Source organism: Rhineura floridana, chromosome 8 (genome assembly GCF_030035675.1).
Source record: "Rhineura floridana isolate rRhiFlo1 chromosome 8, rRhiFlo1.hap2, whole genome shotgun sequence".
Classification (NCBI taxonomy): Eukaryota; Metazoa; Chordata; class Lepidosauria; order Squamata; family Rhineuridae; genus Rhineura; species Rhineura floridana.
The window spans coordinates 3,505,962-3,525,991 of NC_084487.1; the positions used below are offsets into that span (position 1 = coordinate 3,505,962).

The 20,030-nt window shown below is 49.5% G+C and overlaps 1 protein-coding gene and 1 long non-coding RNA gene across 4 annotated transcripts in view; one reads left to right on the forward strand and one right to left on the reverse strand.

Annotated features, from left to right (window-relative positions):
• KCP (kielin cysteine rich BMP regulator) overlaps positions 1-20,030 on the forward strand; it is a 91,336-nt gene that overhangs the window by 26,640 nt on the left and 44,666 nt on the right. For all 3 annotated transcript variants that reach the window (XM_061638002.1, XM_061638003.1, XM_061638004.1), the window contains exons 12-24: positions 14-107; positions 1,629-1,711; positions 3,656-3,749; positions 4,638-4,717; positions 4,893-4,986; positions 6,039-6,124; positions 9,119-9,212; positions 11,116-11,268; positions 12,165-12,271; positions 15,037-15,130; positions 16,303-16,476; positions 18,079-18,161; positions 18,827-18,920. In XM_061638002.1, the coding sequence (XP_061493986.1) occupies positions 14-107; positions 1,629-1,711; positions 3,656-3,749; positions 4,638-4,717; positions 4,893-4,986; positions 6,039-6,124; positions 9,119-9,212; positions 11,116-11,268; positions 12,165-12,271; positions 15,037-15,130; positions 16,303-16,476; positions 18,079-18,161; positions 18,827-18,920 (1,330 nt within the window). The remainder of the gene's footprint in view (positions 1-13; positions 108-1,628; positions 1,712-3,655; positions 3,750-4,637; positions 4,718-4,892; positions 4,987-6,038; positions 6,125-9,118; positions 9,213-11,115; positions 11,269-12,164; positions 12,272-15,036; positions 15,131-16,302; positions 16,477-18,078; positions 18,162-18,826; positions 18,921-20,030) is intronic.
• LOC133390094 (uncharacterized) lies at positions 9,361-17,333 on the reverse strand. The gene is made up of 3 exons (XR_009764302.1): positions 17,268-17,333; positions 14,948-15,187; positions 9,361-9,528 (listed from the first exon to the last, which is right to left on the reverse strand). It is a non-coding gene; the product is annotated as an uncharacterized LOC133390094 (long non-coding RNA).

Genomic DNA, 20,030 nt, shown 5'->3' on the forward strand with positions numbered 1-20,030 from the left:
TTTACCTCTTCAGGATGGGAACATTCTGTGCTCTCAAATCACCTGCCTGAAGCTGGACTGCGCCACAACAGAGGAAATCCCCGGACAGTGTTGCCCCCGCTGCCAGGGTGAGAAGGGTTTCCTCCTTTCTGATATGTGTTTCTTACATTTAGATCCCACCTTTCCACCGAGGAGCTCCAGGTGGTCTGTGGGGTTCTCCTCCCTCTCCATTTTATCCTTACAACAACCCTGTGAAGTAGCTTAGGCTGAGAAACAATAACTAGCCAAGATCTCTCAGTGAGCTTCAGTGGCCATGTGGGGATTTGAACCTGCGTCTTCCAGGACATAGTCCAACAGCACAGGCTCCAACCCCATCATAGCGTTATCTGCTGTCAGATTACGGTAGTGGGATTTCCCATATGGATTAGACCTAAACTATATGGTGTTGCCCACCCCTATCCGTCAGTTCAGATGTCAAGTAGTCTCCATATTTGCTGAATATTTAATATTTGTAGTTGGCATGTGATGGCACTTAGCATTTGACCATATTTGATAGCTGGCATGCAGTGGTGTTAGTATTTGACGTCACTTGATAGCTGACGAGAGGCAGTGTGGTGTAGTGGTTAAGGTGCTGGACTACGCCCTGGGAGGCCAGGGTTCAAATCCTCACACAGCCATGAAGCTCACTGGGTGCCTTGGGCCAGTCACTGCCTCTCAGCCTCCGAGGAAGGCAATGGGAAACCCCCATGAAAACCCTATTCATAGGGTCGCCATAAGTCCAGATCGACTTGAAGGCAGTCCAGGTGCAGGCGATAGCTGACATGCAATGGTATTAGTATTTGACACATGACAACATGTAATATTTCACATTTGCTGCCTGCTGCAAAACTGCAGAGATGTTAGTGAATCAAAAGGTCTCAGATTTTTTTAATCTTGAGATGCGATTTCACATTCAAAATGCAAACTTGGTTCCAATTTAGAGCAATACAACTGGAAAACACAGCCTATTTTGGATATTTGTTTTGGCTCTAAACAGAACGGGAGCTGTGCAAGAATATTTCTCACTGGATTTTGCCTTTTCAATAAATATTTTGTAAAAAAAAAAACAGCAAGCTGTGGGAGTTGGCAAGATGTTTCAAGTTTACCGATGGAAGAGGGAGGTGCTTCTTACGAGGTGGAAAGAGGTTGCCCCTAAAATGACCTTCCAGCCATTCGTCCGCTGTGGCCCTCAGTTATTCTAGATACACCGGCAGATTTTGCAGCTGATTGGTAGATCAACCCATTGCACCTCCAAGTGTGGCCAACGGGAGTGCTTGCTGCAGGCTCAGGCAGAGACAGTGATTGGCCCAATGCTTTGCTGCGGGCGGTCCTTAAAGGTCTGAAGTCAGTCGTGGGGAAGGGAGGTGTGGCCAGCCAAGGGCAGAGTCGCTTCAAAACATTCTGGCTGCTTTTGAAGCGACGAGGCTGGCCACAGCCAAGGTCCCAGGGTCAATTCCTGACATCTCTAGGTAGGGCTGTGAAAGACCAGTAATTGATCTTGGGGTTTTCTGCATGCAAAGTCCTGGAGCAGCACTTCCATTCTGTGCAGTCACTACTGAGCAAGATGAACCAATGGTTTCATATGTTTCTGTATTCCTTGGGCACGACAGGCTGCATTGACGGAACCACCCGACATGAGCACAGTGAGGAGTGGACGCCTCTCTCGGACCCATGCCTGAAGTGCAAATGTCTGGTAAGGCTGGAAGTGGTTTGGTGGTTTCCCATCCCCGCCTCCTTTCACCAACCCACGAGATACTCCTTTTCTCACACACCAATGGGATTTCTTTCAGCGCTTAATAAGATCAGAGGTTCCCAGGGCTTTGCCTAAGAGTGAGGCCTGACATGTCTTACGAAACACTAAGGAAAGTGCGGCCTCTGAGCATGTGCAGAGTGCCTCTCCCATACCATAGAATGGTTTCAGGCTAGAAGGTGTGACAGGTGTGCAGGCTCCAGCTCTGGAGCTCCTTTGGGGAGTTAAGCAGAGGTTCTTGTTTTGCCTCAGAAGGGACACACAACTCTGTCACTATGCGTAGATGCAAAATGTTTTTTTTACCTGTATTTGTAAAAAAAAATCCGATTGCCGTTGCACCTTACTGGGGCAATCCACTTCAGCCACCAGTGGTGCAGGGAGATCATTTTAGACTCAGAGCACCCCCTCCCCTCTTTAGATGGTAAGGGATATGACTTGGTGTACTTTCAAAAAGTGGCAAGCCAGCCCTGCTGTGATTTTGGGCCCCTCCTGCACGTTCTGCTGAGTGGAACCCTGGACATCTGCCCCGAAATCCTCCCTGACGGCACTACTGTCAGCCAGCAGTCCTCAAGTGCCTGGATGGATGTGCGAGGCAGCCCTATGGCTTGGGACTGATGGAGGAGCCGTTGGGAGTACTCCCACCTAGACACACACCTCCTTTTGGTGGCTTCTACCCCTCCTGGATCCTCCCTGAGTAGTTTATTTAAAAGAAATAGAATGGTATATACAAAAGAGAGCAGCAATTGTTTCCTTAAAGCCAATCACCCTCAGCCGGGCTACACGGGGTACATTGGCATAACAAAGGTGAGAGGTTCAATACAGACCAAAGAATATAACAAAGATCTATCTAAGCTAAGGTCCTATACTTACAGTAGAATAGCTCGGTTCCAAACTTCAGGCGAGTTGAGGTAGATGGAACTAGGGAACAATAACTGAAGGGATATCTTCCATTTTTATGGATTATACCAGTCAACAGGGAGGAGGGAGGCAAATAGCCATATTCCGCCCTTGCCGTGATCCACTCCTTTGAAGCCTTTGAAGATAAGGGGGCTAGACAGCCGCATCCAGAGGTCCTGATCTACAACATCCCCTCTTCCTGACTTTTGATCTCAGGAAGCCGATAAGGGGTAACAGCTAAGGATCAGTTGCATCTTCTTGCAAAGTGGCAAATTGTCTGTCTGATGCAGCTGCGGATCTCCCCCAGTAGGGCGTCTCAGGGATCCACAGAGTCCCTGAATTCTCTCTGGTTGACCCATTTCAGCTTGACCAAAGTTAGCTATTCTTGACACCGGCCACATCTACACCTTGTAAAATGTGCATTGCCCCGCACATTCCCAAGACGCATCCCACCCGCCCACCAGATGCTGGTCAGATGTTGCTGGATTGCAAGTCCCATTAGTGCCAGCCAAGCACGGCCAATGCTTAGGGATGATGGGAGTCATAGAATAGTAGAGTTGGAAGGGGCCTATAAGGCCATCAAGTCCAACCCCCTGCTCAATGCAGGCATCCAAATCAAAGCATTCCCGACAGATGGCTGTCCAGCTGCCTCTTGAAGGCCTCCAGTGTCCGAGAACCCACTTGGGAGTTGTAGTCCTAACAATTTTGGGAGGGCCACAGGCTCCCCCCCCCATCCTATAGTCAGTACTACCAGCCGATGGAGTCGATATTGCTTGTGTTTTGCTGTTGCTAAAACAAGGTCACAAGCCAGCTTGCTAGAAGGGGTTGTGGCAGGGGCCAGGTGGGCAGGATGAAGTGAAAATAGGAGGGAGGGGCTTTTGTTGGCTGGGGGGACAGTCTGTGAGCCAGGAGCTGCAAGGCATTCCCTTTCTCTTGGAAGGTGCCAATTTCATGGGCCCCCTCCCTTCGTCTCCTCTTCCTTCCCCCTAGGAAGGCAGCGCCCTCTGCAAAAGGAGGCAGTGTGCCAGCCTCTGCCGCCACCCAGCCCGGCCTCGCCCGGGCACCTGCTGCCCTGTCTGTGATGGTGAGTCCCATGAAAAATGAGAGGGGGCGGGGGGCGTGGAGAGCAGCCATGAGTTTTTAGGGACATACTGCCTCTGACGGTGTGCAGAGCGCAGCATAGCCATCAGAGGCAAGTAGCTATCAGTAGCCTTCTCCTCTATGAATTGGTCTAAACCTCTTTCAAAGCCATCCAAGTTGGTGGCCAACCCTGCCTCTTGTGGGAGCAAGTTCTTCCCCACCCCACCACCCAAGCAAATGCCCATGAAGTCTCACTGTAGCTCTGGAAGGAGAACAAGATCTCTCCTCTCAGCACGCTTCGCAAACTACACTTCCCAGAATTCTTTGGGGGAAGCCATGACTGCTTACAGTGGTATGATACTGCTTTGAATGTATGGTGTGGATCTGACCCTGCTGGTCTCCTTTTGGGGTGACAGCAAGAGAGATGCTTTACCTTTCCTTCCCCCACCCATCCAAAAAAAACCCACCATCTCCAACATTTCGTTTCTCTGTCGTGCGCAGCAGTCAACTGCTTCCTTTCCATGTGAAATGTCCCTAAAAAGATCAGATAGGCCAGCCTTCCTCAACCTGGTGCGCTCAATCTGTGCTGGTCGGAGCTAATGGGCATTGTAGTCTGAAACATCTGGAGGGCACCAGGTTGGGGAAGGCTGGGGCAGGAATTGAAGGGAAGCTCTCCTCTCTGGCTGAGGCTGTGCATTGTCACTGCTCCTCAAAGCAGGACTGTCCTGGGCTTGGTGGGCCCAGTGAGATGGCTTGCAGCAAAGGAGCATGTCGGGGAACGTGTTTGATATAAAGATGCAGCGACTCAGGGCTGGCGCCTGTGAAGGGTGCCTTCCGAACCGTCTGTAGCAGGGACTTCTCTGACAAGCCCCTCTTGTCCTGGTGCCTCCAGGTTGCCTGTCGGAAGGGCGAGAGTACCACAGCGGAGATACGGTGCCAAGCGGGGACCCCTGCAAGCGCTGCACCTGCACGGTGAGTCTCGCATCAGCGGGAGCTGAGTCTATTCCCTGCATTTCAGGACCGGCGGAGCAGCTGGACTGCTGTCCCACGCCACTCCAGTTTGGGTTACAGAAACTCCTTAGGGAGGCTGGCGTGGTGGGGAATTGCATGGGAACAACTGTGACTGTTGTTCTGCTTGCTCGGACAGGCTGGGGAGGTGACATGTGAACGAGCAAAATGCCCTGCAGCCCCCTGCAGCCACCCAGGCAAACTCCTGGGGCAGTGCTGCCCATCCTGTGACGGTGAGTTGTCCCCCACGCTCCCTCCCAGCTCCTCGCAGGTTCCTCAAGCTGGTGTCCAAACACAACAAGCTTCTTGCAAATATAGGCGTGAGAAAGAGGGCAGCGCTCTAGGAGAGAGACCCACAACATTCATAGAATCATAGAATAGTAGAGTTGGAAGGGGCCTATAAGGCCATCAAGTCCAACCCCCTGCTCAATTCAGAAGGGGGAACCTTCTGTGTGTCAGTGTGAGGGGGGGAGCGGTTTTGGTTCCAGGAGTTACCTTGAGTCCACTGATTCTCCAAGGGTGGGACAACTTTCACTCATAACCTAGCCTTCCCCAACCTGGTGCCCTCCAGATGTTTTGGATTGCAACTCCCATCAACCCCAGCCTGCAGTACAGCCATAGGATGCTGGAGTTAATGGGAGCTGTGGTCCAAAACATCTGGAGGGCACCAGGTTGGAGAAGGCTGGCTTATACGGTGCAAGAAATCCCTTAGGGAGGTCTCCAGTCCGTTCTTCCCGGGGTACACCTTGACTGGGCCACCCAGCAGTCGCTGCTGCCACAACCACTTCAGTGCTGAAAAGAGGGGCCGTGTCAGTCTGTGGGAAGGACAGAGAGGAGTGAAGGGCATGTGCGCTTATGCACGGCTCCCAGAATCGCCTGATGTGCATGGATGTCGCACAAGCCCTCCCGCACACATCTCAGCCCCCACATCCCAAGGGGAAGGGCCCTAGCTCAATAGCAGAGCATCCACCGTGCATGCAGAAGGTCCCAAGTTCAGTCCCTGGCAGCATCTCCAGGTAGGGCTGGGAATGTCTCCTGCCTGAAACCCTGGGGAGCTGCTGCCAGTCAGTGTAGACAACATTGAGCTTGAGGGACCAGCGTTCTTACAGCTTCCTGTTTTCCTATCTTCCCTTCCCTTGCAAGAGCATAAATTGGCTTGTGGGGCTCAGGGAGGGGGCTTAAAGGGGAGGAGGGCAGGACTGGGCAGAATCCTTGTCCGACGACTCATTCGACACACTGATGACTTCCTGTTCCTGTCTTCCCTTTCTCCAATCCTGCTTGCCAGCGTGTGAATTTGAAGGGCACCTTTACCAGAACGGAGAGTCCTTTAGACCTGCTGGGGGCAGCCCCTGCCTGGCGTGCACATGCTCAGTGAGTGTGGCAGGGGTGGCAAGTGGGGGGGGCTGTACTCAGAGATCGGGAGTGTGTGCCACTCAAAGGCCAGTGGGGGAGATGGATTGGGGGGCCCTTCACCATGCATTTCTCTCCATCAGGGCTCTGGACAAGAAGTTTCTTGAGCATTCACCTTGATTTGTTTGCAGGGAGGTCAGATGATATGCTGGCGTCAAGCAAATGTTGTTCTACATTTACCAGAGCATTTCCAAACCACTTTCCTTATTGCAAAAAAAACCCTATTTCTTGGGGGGGGGGTTGTTATGTGCCTTCAAGTCGATTACGACTTATGGCGACCCTATGAATCAGTGACCTCCAAGAGCATCTGTCGTGAACCACCCCGTTCAGCTCTTATAAGTTCAGGTCTGTGGCTTCCTTGATGGAATCAATCCATCTCTTGTTTGGCCTTCCTCTTTTTCTACTCCCTTCTGTTTTTCCCAGCATTATTGTCCGTTCTAGTGAACCATTGTCTTTTCTAGTGGATCAAGAAACCCTATTTCTTGGGGGGGGGGGGGAAGCAGGTTTATTTTTCCTCCAAGGAGTTCAAGGTGGTATACACAGATCTCTCCCCTCCTCCAATTTTATCCTCACAACAACCCTGTGTGGTAGGTTAGGCTGAGAGAGTGTGACTGCCCCTAGGTCACCCAGTGAGTTTCATGGCCGAGTGGGGATTTGAACCCTGGTCGTCCAGGCCCTAGTCCAGCACTCTAACCACTACCTGAAACCAACTTGAATTGTGCAACCTGAACTTGCTGGTATGTGATTGAATCCCACCCTGAATATAGTGATAGTCTGGAAGCGCCTCACGTCAGTCACACACAGACACACACACTTCAGTTTTACAGTATTAATGCTCATGATGGCAATATTTCTGCAGTGTTCCATAAGTGTTCCATTTCCTGGAATAAACTACTTATGCTTTAAGAATGTACAAATAGCCCTGTTGGACCAGACCAAGGGCCCATCTAGTTCAGCTTGTCAATTTCCGGCTTCATGCCTCCAGGTAGCTCACAGACAGGATGAGGAGACAGCAGTCATCCCCTGTGGCACTCTGAGGTATACTGCTCCTGAACCTGGAGGCACCTCTTAGCTCTTGTGCCTGGTGGCTATTAATAGAAGCCTATATTCCATAACTTTGTTTGATCCTTTTTTAAAAGCACCTGAGCTGCACGCAAAATGGCAGTGAGTTCCATAAGTTAACTGTGTACACCTCTGAATACTAGTTGCCGGGACTTACCCACTCAGAGAGTCCTGCTGAGCTCATACCCTCCTTGTGGGCATCCGTATGGCACAGGGGGCATTTGGTTGGCCCCTGTGGGAAACAGGAGACTAGACTTGATTCATTGATTTAGAAAATGTATAAACTGCTTAATAATAATAAAAGATTATAGATGAAAGACAGCTAAAATCCATAAACTCATTAAAAACAAATACACAAAGACACACATACGTCTACACATACAATATTTTTGTAAGCTGTCACACAGTATGATAGCAGCATTCCATGGGGGTTGCGCCGGGGGTGAGGCAAGTGTGGCGAGGGCATGAGGCAAGCTAGGAGGGCGGCCGGGCAACCAAGGTGGGAGAGTGAGGTGGCCTGGGTGAGCCACAGAGGCACCGTCAGGACAGCCTGAAGCAGCTTCTCATCAGCTGTCCTGCTCTGCTGTTGCTGACCTCCCACCTCCCGATGGCTTCAGTGGCAGACGGCACAGAGGAGGGAAGTGGCAGGAGACCAGGAAGGCTGCTGAGGTGCTGCGCCAGAGGCTCCCCATTGTCCCTGTGTTGCTTGCCTCAGCCGACCCCTTCCTTCCTCCTCACAGAAGGTCTACAGTGGAGGGGAAGAGGAAGCCTGGCAACCTGCTTGGGAGTCCATGGGCGGGGGAGGCCTGTTTGGGAGCCTGTGTGTGTGTAAATAAATAAATAAATGTGTCTGTGCATGTATGTATACATAATTGGGTGTTAGAACAAATTAAACCAGCACCATCACTAGAAGCTAAAATGATGAAACTGAGGTTATCATACTTTGGACACATAATGAGAAGACACGATTCGCTAGAAAAGACAATAATGCTGGGAAAAACAGAAGGGAGTAGAAAAAGAGGAAGGCCAAACAAGAGATGGATTGATTCCATAAAGGAAGCCACAGACCTGAACTTACAAGTTTTAATTATTGTAAACCGCCCAGAGAGCTTCGGCTATGGGGCAGTATACAAATGTAATAAACAAATAAAATCTGAACCGGGTGGTTCACGACAGATGCTGTTGGAGGTCCCTGATTCATAGGGTCGCCATAAGTCGAAATCGGCTTGAAGGCACACAACAAACAATATATACTGTATATATATGGGGGTGTGCAAAGCGTGCAGGGACGAAACCCCTAGTACAGGGGTAGCGAACCTTTGGCACTCCAGATGTTACTGAACTACAATTCCCATCATCCCCAGCAAGCATGGCTCATGGGCAAGGATGATGGGAGTTGTGGTTCAGCAACATCTGGAGTGCCAAAGGTTCACTACCCCTGTATATAGATATCTTTAAGCCATCATCATTAAAAACAAAAATAAAGTCAATAAAACCAATATAGTTATAGATGGGCTTTTGGTCTTATCCAGCAGGACTTTTCTTACAGTGTTATGAAATAGCACTAAATATTCTGGTTTCCTGAATGCTCAGAACAATTATGATTAAAAGCCAGCAGTTGGAGTAATAATATTTCAATTTCTTACACGCCCTTCACCATAAGGTCCCAGGGCTGGGTACAGCTGTTTAAAATTACAATATTAAAACCAGTTTAAATCAAACACGCCACAATAATGCCACATTAGGGTCTTCTTATTTTCTTACTCATTCAGAACATTTAATGCTCAGGACAACTGTTAAAAACATCCATAAACATCAACAAGGCACTATGGTACTCTCCATGTGCAATGCTAAAGGGATCTTTGTTTTCTGTCTTCTTTGCGCCTCCTGCAGGATGGGCATGTCCGGTGCCAGGAGGAGGTGTGCCCGCCCATGCCATGCTCCCAGCCTGTTCGAGACCCAGAGCACTGCTGCCCACTCTGCAAAGGTGAGTCTTGAACCCGGGGCCATTCTTGGGGCAGGCAGAGCCTGGTTTGTTCTTAGCAATGGCCAAGCCTGTCGCCCTTCTCTGCTCGCAGGTGAAGAGCTGGATCCAACTTGGGTGCAACCTCCACCAGGTCAGATTGGCCAGTGACTCCCCAATGGGGGATTCTCCTGTTTCCTCAGCAGCATTCACCTTGGCTCACTTGCCTGAGTCATCTTGAGGGATTGTTCTGTAGCACCGAAAAAGGTCTCACTTGTGGGCATCAGCCATTGTTGGAGAGGCAGGGTAGTTCAATCAAATTGTATTACTTCCTGTAGGCCTTCAGACCATATAAAATACAATAACACACACACATATTTAAAAACAGATGGTGAGCGCATGAATCTTAAAACATATGGCTAAAATCTAAAATTAAAGTATCTAAAATTAAACTTTTCTGAACCCATTAAAACCCCTCATGGCTTAAATGCCAATACATGGGTCATTAACCAGACTTTCCCCCTTAAATTGTCCACTTCAACCGCAAAGAGGGCCACCCTCTGAGTCACAAACTGACTAGATCCTCATAAGAGGAAATTCACTTTGTCCTCAACCTCCCAACAGTTGTGATGCCTTAAGTTTGTTTGTTCTGGTTTTTTGTGTGGGGGAGAGCTAACATTTGGGTACTTCAGTTAGGAGGAGCTAAATATTGTTCTAGCTTTATGGATTAACTTTGAAGTGAGACACTAATTCAGCCTTCGCCAACCTGGTACCTTCTATGTGCATTGGACCACGATTCCCATCGCCCCCAGCCAGCATGGCTGCTCCCCCATTGGCCCCATGGGCTGATGGGAGCTGTAGTCCAGAACAGCTGTTTCTACCCCTGTTTCGGTTTCTAATTGTGAGCACTATTTGAATTATTTTACTCTTTTAATTATTGTAAACTGCCCTGAGATCTTCAGGTGAAGGGGTTAAAATCTTCTAATTAAATGAAAAATAATAATGAATTGTATTGCAGTGTGGACCCGAGTGGTGTTGGCAATCGTTGTGACCTTTATTGGACCAGATGATGTTGCAGATGTTAGCTCAGTGGTAAAGCATTCTGCTTCACATGCAGAAAGACCTAGGTTCAGTCCCCATTGGTACAGGGCCTGGTAAAGACTGAAGCCCTGGAGAGCCGCTATCAGTCCGTGTAGACAATACCGAATAAAAGGGATTGTCTCTCCCTGGACTGTGTGACTTCCGATGTGTGTAGCCATTCTGGCTCCTGCGACTCTAAATCTTTTGTTTCGATAGTATAAACACTTTGGATGTGACACAGAAGTCTGTGTTGGAATTGCTTTTTAATATGTTTTTAAACCTTTTAAAAAACAACAACGTTTTTTAACCTTTTTTTAAGATCTCTTCAAAGCTTTTTTAAAAAATGTTTTTAAAGTTGCTTTGTTTTAATGTTATGATGTATTAAAGTATTTTTATCTGAACAGGGTGGTTCATGACAGATGCTCTTGGAGGTCACTGATTCATAGGGTCGCCATAAGTCGTAATCGACTTGAAGGCACACAACAACAACAACAAAGTGTTTTTAGTGCTGTTGTTTGCCGCCCTGGGCTCCTGCTGGGAGGAAGGGCGGGATATGAATCAAATAAATAAATAAATAAATAATAGCTCAATTGAAGCCTCATCTGCAGTCACTGAAATGCACACACATGCAAACACTCCAGTGTGCAATGGTGGTGGTTCTAATCCCTCCTGTCCAAGAGAGAAGTGGGGAGAGATTTCAGTTGGGGGGGGGGACAGGAATGACAGTCCCTTTGCCTGGAGCCAAGATGCCCTCCCAGCAGAGAGTCAAATGCAGGGCTTAATTTGATCTGTGGCTGGCCTTTCACTTTGCCCTCTCCCCCACCCTCTCTCTCTCCCTCCCCATCAGTGTGTGTCCTTGACAGCGTGGAGTTTGAAGATGGCACTGAATGGGAAATGGAAAGGGACCCCTGCAGCACCTGCATCTGCCTCCAGGGGGAGCCGGTGTGCAGTGCCACTCAGTGCCCCCCACTTCCCTGCCAGCATCCAGCACAGCTGCAAGGTAGGAACTCTGACCCACCAGCCTCCAAGGTACTATCACCAGGGCTCAACAGCGTGGACTCTCCCCTATGGCGAAGACGCATTTTAACAGGGTTTGTCTCAAAAAGCCCTGCTAAAACAGAGGGGTGGTGGTGGGAAAATTAATTTCAGCAGGGGTTTCCTGAACTAGGAAGGGCTTTGCATGGAATCCTGCCAAAATGAGCAGGATTTAACCCCGGATTCATCAGCTAATGTGCAAGGGGTTAAATCCTGCTGCTTTGCAGAGCTTGGAAAAGTTACTTTTTTGAACTACAGCTCCCATCAGCCCAATCCAGTGGCCATGCTGGCTGGGGCTGATGGGAGTTGTAGTTCAAAAAAGTAACTTTTCCAAGCTCTGCTGATTTGGCTGTGCACCCCTTGTAATCCCTGCTGACAATGTGCACAGCCAATGCACAGTTTAACCCCTCTCTCTTCTCCCCGTCAGATGACATCATGAGTGGTGCCAGCTGATGGGCAGATGGGCGTGGTTTCGGGAAAATGCCTCACAGGCCAACTTGGACCACCAGGCAGGCCAGGGTTCGCCCATTGGCTGGAGGTTCTCCACCCCTGTCCTAACTCATCAGGAACGTGGAAGCAGTTGTAAAGCATGGAATTGTGGGAGGAGAGAGAAGTGAAATGTTAATTGTGTGCTGCACAACTGAAGTTTTCCCCTTAGCCATTCTAAGGTTGTGGTGCAGGGAGTGGAGCTGTAAGACCATCAAGCCCAGGGTCTAAAATTTCCCACCTGCATCACTGCCAGCCAGTGAGAGAGAAGTTGTGGAAACAGAGAGAGAGAGAGGAAGGTCTTGCGTGCTGCTGCTAGTGTGAAGTTCTGGTAATGTGTGCAGTTGTGACTTTAGCCCTCTGCCTTCTCCCCAGGGTCCTGTTGCCCGGCGTGCCAGAGCTGCTCCTACAACCAGCGGCTCTACAGTAACGGGCAAGAGTTTGTTGACCCAGGCAATCCCTGCCAGAGTTGCCAGTGCATGGTGAGAGCCAGCAGGGACTGAGGGCCCGTTCATATGGCGACTTACTGTGAGATTGATGCTACTTGCATCTCCATTTAATTCACATGGTTCACATGATGTTGCAGGCAAAGAGAAGATAGGACACAGTTTTTCCTTTTAAATCTGCATTAAACCAATCCAGGGATAATGCGAACAGTGAAGGAAAATCAGTCTCCGCTTCTCAGCGTTCCTGCATGTAGGTGCTTTGCTTCAATGTCTTTTGCTGGGCGGGTGGATCCTTTCTTTCAGATACTCCCCTTTCTCCGCCCACTAAACTCTCCATGAATTCCATTTTATTTCCCGTGGCTTAACCAGCCACTTCCGCTTCCCTCTCCTGCATTCGAGTTTACTATAGCCTTCCTTCCCCTCTCCCCAATCAGTATCCAGTCAATTGCACCCCTATGCTCTGGGCTTCAGTGGGAGATGCATGCAATTGACAAGAAGAAGCAATGAAACTGACAAATAAAACCATCTCCCCCCCAATCAGTATATGTCAATTGTACCCTGAGAGGCATGCAATTGACAAGAAGAAGCAATGAAAGAAAACCATTCCCCCTCAATCAGTATTCTTTCAATTGCACCCCAAAGCTGTGGGGCCTCAGCTGGGAGAGGCGTGCAATTGACAAGAAACACTGATAAAAAAACAACCTTCCCCTTCTCCATTAGCAATAGCGATACACTGGAGGGAGTAAACATGTAAATTTGGGGGCAAGGGCACAAAACAGCGACACCAATCCTTAACAGAGAAACACTGACTAGTGTGAATGGAAAACAGCTGATTTGAAGGTAGGAAGTGTGAACCTTGCAAATCTATTGCGATGGCAAAAGCTGCATCTTTACTTCGTCTTTCAGCTCCCGTGTGAATGAGCCCTGAACTTCTGTTGCCTGTGCTTTGCCCTGCTTTGCCCAGAAGTTGTTTTGCCAAACTAGTAGCTGTTGGATGTTTGGATCGTGCGCAGTTGATGACCCAGTATGCAGAATAGAATAGTGACAGGCTAGATCCCGTTGAAAGCAATCAGCCAGATAAGCATTAAGTTTTAAGAGTCACTTTACTGACAAGAAAGTTTCAGAACACGATTTCAAGCTCTCTCTGCCGACAAACTATTTTCCCCCACACTCGACTGCCTGCACCAGCCCAGTCTTATAGATAAGGCCAGCTGGTTGTCTTGGAAACGCGTCCTTGAAAACTGCACGGACTCTCCAGACATGTGAGCTGCTTGGCCTTGTTGCTCTTCTATGAAAAATACAGTCAGGAACCCTTTACATGCCAACAGTAGCTGCTTCACAAGTCAAATCATTAATCAAACGTTGCAAGTTCTTACCAAGTCAGTTCAGTTGCTAAGGTCTAGTGACGTTTCAGGGCTGCTCAAGTTTAGCAAAGGTTATTTTTAAACCGGTCTTTGATTTGGTCTCCCAACTGCTGATGTTGTACAAGGCTTGCTGTAATTAGGTTTAATCATTTTAAGAAACTGAGTTTCCTACACAGCGTTTGCTCTGGGCCTTGCAAGCTGCGCTCTGGTACAGCTAGCTTTGTTTATTAACAGATTTATAAACCACTCCCCAACAAATGTTTCCAAATCAGTGTACAACAGAAATATAAAAAGCCAGCATATACAGCTAAAATAGATATATGCATAACAATAAGAAAAAGATCTTAAAAGCATCAAATTACACAAAATTCTGCATAGTATATAATATAAAATGGCCGAGTCACATTTCAGGAGATGCTATGTTTAAAAATATGAGTTTTCAGCAGCAGCTTAAAAGCAAGAATGCCAGGCAATTGTCTTAAGTTTGATCAAGGGGTGACTCTGGAGAGATGGAGCTGCAACTTTAAAGGCCCAGTTGCTAGCTGATGCCAGGCTTACCTCTGGGGCAAACTGAAGTCTTAACAATGCCCCATCAGAGGAATGCAATTGCCCGGCAGGGGACTACAGCCCCAAGTTATATGAGTTGTTGCAAATATACCCTCACAAAAACGCTAGTCTGGAGGGGCCCTTAGTGGTGGATTTATACTGGGCCATCCACATATCATTCTGTTTTATTAGTTTTTCTGAATGCTTCCCCAAAGTTACCACATTATTGCTGTCTGCAGGGGCACTCTTGGGCCATAGCGCAACAAAAACAGGACAAATAACCCAGAACATTTGTGGAATACAGAGTTACAAAAGTTCAGCGAGAAATTGTGGGGCATGCAGTAAATGGAAACAAAGCAGTATGGGCCCCGTCCACACTGGTGGTGGGGGGGGGGGGGTTGGCAGTTGTATTCTGCAACATACCATTGACACGTTAGTAGTGCATTCGTGGTTGATTTATCCTGGACTGTCCACACATCTTTCTGTTTTATTAGTGGTTCTTACTTCTTCCCCATTGTTACTGCATTATTGCTGTCTAGAGGGGCACTCTTGGGCCATAGCGCAACAAGAGCAGAACAAAAAATAAACCCTGGAATGTTTGTGGTATAAAAAGTTACAGGAAGTTACAGGGCATGTGATGATTGGAAATGAAACAGTCTGTCCGCACCGGACCTTTTGCAGTATACAGACAGTATTGAAAGTAGGATCACGTTTAACCACCCCGACACCACCATGAGCACAAATAATCATGAATGCTCAATAAAAAGGATGTCTTGGGGGGGGCACTGTGTCTGAGACTTACAAGGCTGGGGAATTATAGCTGAGGCATGGAATGTGTGTCTGCACAGGCACCAGTTTATGTGCAGAACCGCTTGCATTTCCTCCCCGCAGGATGGCACGGTGCACTGCTCCCCTGCTGTCTGCCCACCACTGACTTGCCCCCGTCCAGAGAGGCAGCCTGGATTCTGCTGTCCAAAGTGTCCCGGTGAGTCACTGAATTGGTGAGGCCCCAGCCATCTCTTTTCCTTTAAAGTTCCAGTTTCTACATAGAAAAAGATGTAAAAGTGCAACAAGACAGTTCATGCATTCATCTTTATTTATTTGAATAATTTAGATACTACCTTTCCATTCAAGGTGGCTAACTTTATTTTTTTTAAAAAGATATCAACAATTAAAACCATTAAAAGCTTTTTTAAGAAGTGCAGAAATAGCGCAGCAGATATTTAAGAATCAGAGTCAGCTTAAGGCTATATCAGAAGAGCCTGCCTGCCTCTCTAGTCCAGCATCCTGTTTCCGTAGTGGCCAATCAGATGTCTTTTTGGAAGTCCAAAAGGAGGCCAAAGGCCAAGGTGTCAGGGGAAGTCCCCTTAATCACACCTGGACTGGGACCATCATAAAACAACTCCCCTGGATCCATCTCTGTCAGGTGACCCAGGAGGATGCCTTCAGGGAAGAGCCTTGACTCAGGGGCAGAGCGCCTGCCTTGCATGCAGGAGGCCTCTGGGTCAGCCCTGTCATCTCCAGGTAGGGCTGGAAAAGTCTCCCTGTCTGAGACCCTGGAGAACCACTGTCAGTCCGTGTAGACAACAGTAAGCTACAGGGACCAAAGGTCTAACTTGGTATAAGACACCTTCGGATGTTCCTGTGGTATCAAAAACCACTGAGAGGTCCAGCACAGCTAACCAGGATGATGAGTTTCCCCCTGTTGAGTTCCTGATGTAGTCATCTCTCAGGGCGACCAACACAGTCTCTGACCCAAAGCCATGCCTGAAGCCAGATTGAGCTAGTTCGAAATAATCTGCTTCATCTGAAGTTGATGCCAGACAGCATGGTGTGGATGCTGCAAAAACCGTGCGTGCACGTGAAGTACCCATCCCACAATAGAACACCCATCTGGAAGCTGGAAAAGACCCTGATTTCTGACTATGGGCTTGATTTCTGGAATAATTGGGCAAAAGCTGGGGTAGGGGGAAAGGGGCCAGGAACTATGGGGAAGAAATGGGAAGTGGAGTTCCCCTCCAAGTGTATCGAGTTCCATTTGCATCTTTTGTTTACTCAGTCTCCAGAAAACCGCTGGATGTGGGGGGGTGTTTATCTGTGTGTGAGAGAAAGTATTGCTGATATTAACCGGCATGTTTACCTCCCCACCTGGTTGAGACTGCATTCACGAGAACCGCATTGTCCCAGATGGAGAGGAATGGTCCAACTCGCTGAATCCCTGCCAAGCTTGCGTGTGCACTGCTGGGGAGCTGCGCTGCACTGACCGGCAGTGCCCAGGGGCCCTCTGTGCCTACCCCTTACCTGGCTCCTGCTGCCAGAACAACTGCAATGGTAAGATGCTTCCAGGCCCGGTCAGAATGACCCTGCCCCCCCCCCCCGTCACATAGGACTGATGCTTGCAACATTTATCAATCTTTCTCGCAAGTTTTCCAACTTAGACCATTCCTTGGTTAGAATTATTGTACCTCTCCTTAGAAGTATGTGCATGTACACACGCACACCCCCTTTCAACCCCCGTTATCTTTAAATTTAGGAAAACAAAGCTTGAACTTTTAACCCACTGAGTTTTCAAAAATGCAGAATGCTGTTTTCCTGCCACAGGGCAGTTCGCTCAACGTAGGTTAGTTATTCAGCAGAATCCAGGGGTGCCTCTCGTGTGTGCACAGCGCATCATAGATGAGTCCATCTCAGGCAGAACACCTGTCTCCCCCCCTCCCATGTCAGCTCAAACACAATGCCTTTTGCTGAGGACGGTTTACACATTCAGCTGAGGCCTACTCTATACCTGCAGCAGAATGAGGTGATAGAGTCATGAGGACAGACTGCACCACTTCAGGATTCTGGTTTGTAATGCTCCCCTATGTAAAAACTAAAATAAATCCCCGCAAGTAGAAAACAAGCGTAACAGGGCTAGCTTAGAATGTTCTTCCCTGATATGTGCTCATTTTTTACTTGCAGGGAGGTTTTTGGTGGGGGGGTTATGTGTGAGGAGCATTTAAACTTGCCATCCTTCCCCTGCAAGCCTGAAATTATATAGTCATTGGAGGGTGATCCATTTGGGCCAACAGGGCACTCAGTCTGTCCTCATCAGCCATCCCCCACCTACCTCACTCGTTACTTACAGCCAGTCCAGGGGGTGGCCCTGGCTGTCAGCTTTCCTCTCCTCAGTCTCGGGGTTGCCCTTGTGGAACTCAGCAGGGAGGAGACAAGAACAAAGCCAGAATTAGCTGGTGCTGGAGCCTAGTCATTGGCTCCGCCTGTCATTGCCTCTGGCTCCGCCTAGTCATGGGCTCTGGCTCCACCCATCATTGCCTCTGGCTTTGCCCATCATTGCCTCTGGCTCCACCCATCATTGCCTCTGGCTCAGCCTATCATTGCCTCTGGCTCCACGCATCATAGGCTCTGGCTCCGCCTGTCATTGCCTCTGGTTCTGCCTATCATTGACTCTGGCTCCACCTATCATTGGCTCTGGCTCCACCTGTCATTGGCTCTGACTCCACCTATCATTGGCTCTGGCTCTGCCTGGTCATTGGCTCTGGCTGTGCCTGTCGTTGGTTCTGGCTCCGCCTATCATTGGCTGTGGCTCCAGCTCCGCCTGTCATTGGCTCTGGCTCCACCTTTCAATGGCTCTGGCTCTGCCTGTGATTGGCTCTGGCTCCGCCTACTGTCAGCCTCCCTGCTTTCTGCCCTGCCAGTCCCAATGGCGGCACAGTGTGTCCTGCCCCCCCCTCATTCTGCTGCCTGCGTAGGCCACACCTGGGAGTCCTCAAGAGTATGGATGTCCACGTGTCCGTGAGCCCAGTGAGGGGAGCAGGCCGGGTGCAGAGCATCCGCACCTCCCAGTCGTGTTCCCAGTCAGCTCTCCTCCCCTTTTCCACTTTCCCCATGCAGACCGACACGGCCAAGAAGATTAACCCTTCCCTTTCTGCGCAGGCTGCAACTACGCTGGGAAGGAGTATCCCAATGGAGCCGAGTTCTCCCACCCCACAGACAAATGCCGCCAGTGCCATTGCATCGTGAGTGCCGGAGCAGCGGTGGAAGAATCTCCCGGGAAAGGCTGTGCAGTCTTCCCCGCCCGGGGGCTTCCAGGAAGGGGTGGACAGGCTTCTGTTGGGGCGGGGAAGGAAAGGGTTAAATGGGAACAGAGGAAGCTGCAATCGATTTATTTATCTATTATTGCATTTACATCTTGCTTTTCCTCCAATGAGCTCAAGGTGGTGTACATATTTCTTTCCTCCCCTCCCCCACTCTCCATTTTATCCTCACAACAACCCTGTGAGGTAGGTTAGGCCGAGAGGCAGCGGCTGGCCCAAGGTCACTCCGTGAGCTTCATGGCCGAGTGGGGATTTGAACCATGGCTCCCTGGGTCCTAGTCGAATACTAACCATTTTGCCACACTGCCTCTCTTATACCGATTCAGATCATTGGTCTGACTTGCGCAGTGTTGAGGGCATTCCCAGCCCTGCCCGGAGATTCTAAGGACTGTACCTGGCACCTTTTGCATGTCAAACAGCTGCTGTGCCACTGAGCTAGGCTTAGACGAAATGGCCCTTGCGGCTGAGTGGGGACCCTCTTATCCTGATTATTTTAACAAACCAAGCCACCACTTCCCAGCCTGTAAGGGGGGGATGCCTGTTCCCTGGCCACGCTCAGCCGGCTTCTCTGTCTCCTCCCGTTGCAGAATGGCAATGTGCAGTGCCTCTCTCGCCGCTGCCCACCCCTGCTTTGCTCTGAGCCATTCTTGATGCCCGGAGAATGCTGCCCCCGGTGTCCAGGTACGGAACTGCACTCTTTGGATCTGTCCCCAGGTGTGCTGTTCTTTGAAGCAGGGAGGACAGAGTCCTCTTAGGCCTGCTTGTTTCCCCATCATGGGGTCTGATGCCTGAATGGGTTGTTACTGACATCAACAGTGTCTCGCAGGACAGACATTCAAATACAATCATGAAAATGCAACCAAAACCGTAAAATGCAACATAAAACATGCAAGTTGCTTCAAAGCCCTCAGGCATGTTTTGGCTCACCTGGCGTCAAAAAGACCATAAAGGATGTTCCACAAGAGCCTCTCAAGGCAATCCCACAGCTGGGGTGCTACCACCGAGAAGGACCCTAGCCACCCGACTCGCCTCACCTAAGAGAGGCACACAGAGCAGGCTCTTAGGGCTGAGGTGGCTATACAAGGGAGAAGGGCAGTCTTTCAGGTAACCTGGTCCCAAGGCAGTCATGGCTTCCAGCAGGGATGGGTGACCAGTTGGCCTCTAAAGATTGCTAGAGTCCAACTCCTCTAACTGTTGGAGATGCTGGCTGGGGCTGAGGGCTGCTGGCATCCAACCACATCTGGAGGGTCACAGGTTCCGTGGCCTAAAGGTTAAGGCTAGCACTTTAAATTGGCTCCAGAAACAGACTGGGGACCAGTTCAGCTGATAAAGGACAAGCGGTAATATGATCAAAACGTCCAGTCCCAGCTAGCAATCTTGAGGCCCTGTTTTGGACTCACTGCAATTTTAAAGGCAGGCCCACACACACAAGGCTACACAAGAGGTTGCCGTAGCATAGCTAACTATAGCCAGGCTATCTCTATCCAGGTGTGGCCGTATCAGCTTAAGCTTCCTAAAGATGCGTTGAGGCCTCTGGAGCCTCTAATGACAGGGTTGGATCACAAAGCGTTCCTGGACTGGTCCATTTCCAGGTGAGATGCTTCAGTCCCCTAACCCCCCATGGGCCATTTTGATAGGTTGGCAAGGCCAGCCCTGTCGGTCCCCGGGTCATGTCACTGTGATGTCAGGTGAGGCATTTTCCTTTGCCTGCAGGGTTTGAAATCGCTTTATGAGAACTGCCGCTTGCAAAGGCGCAGGGGCTTTGCAGGAGATTGGCGGTGCCTGCAAAGC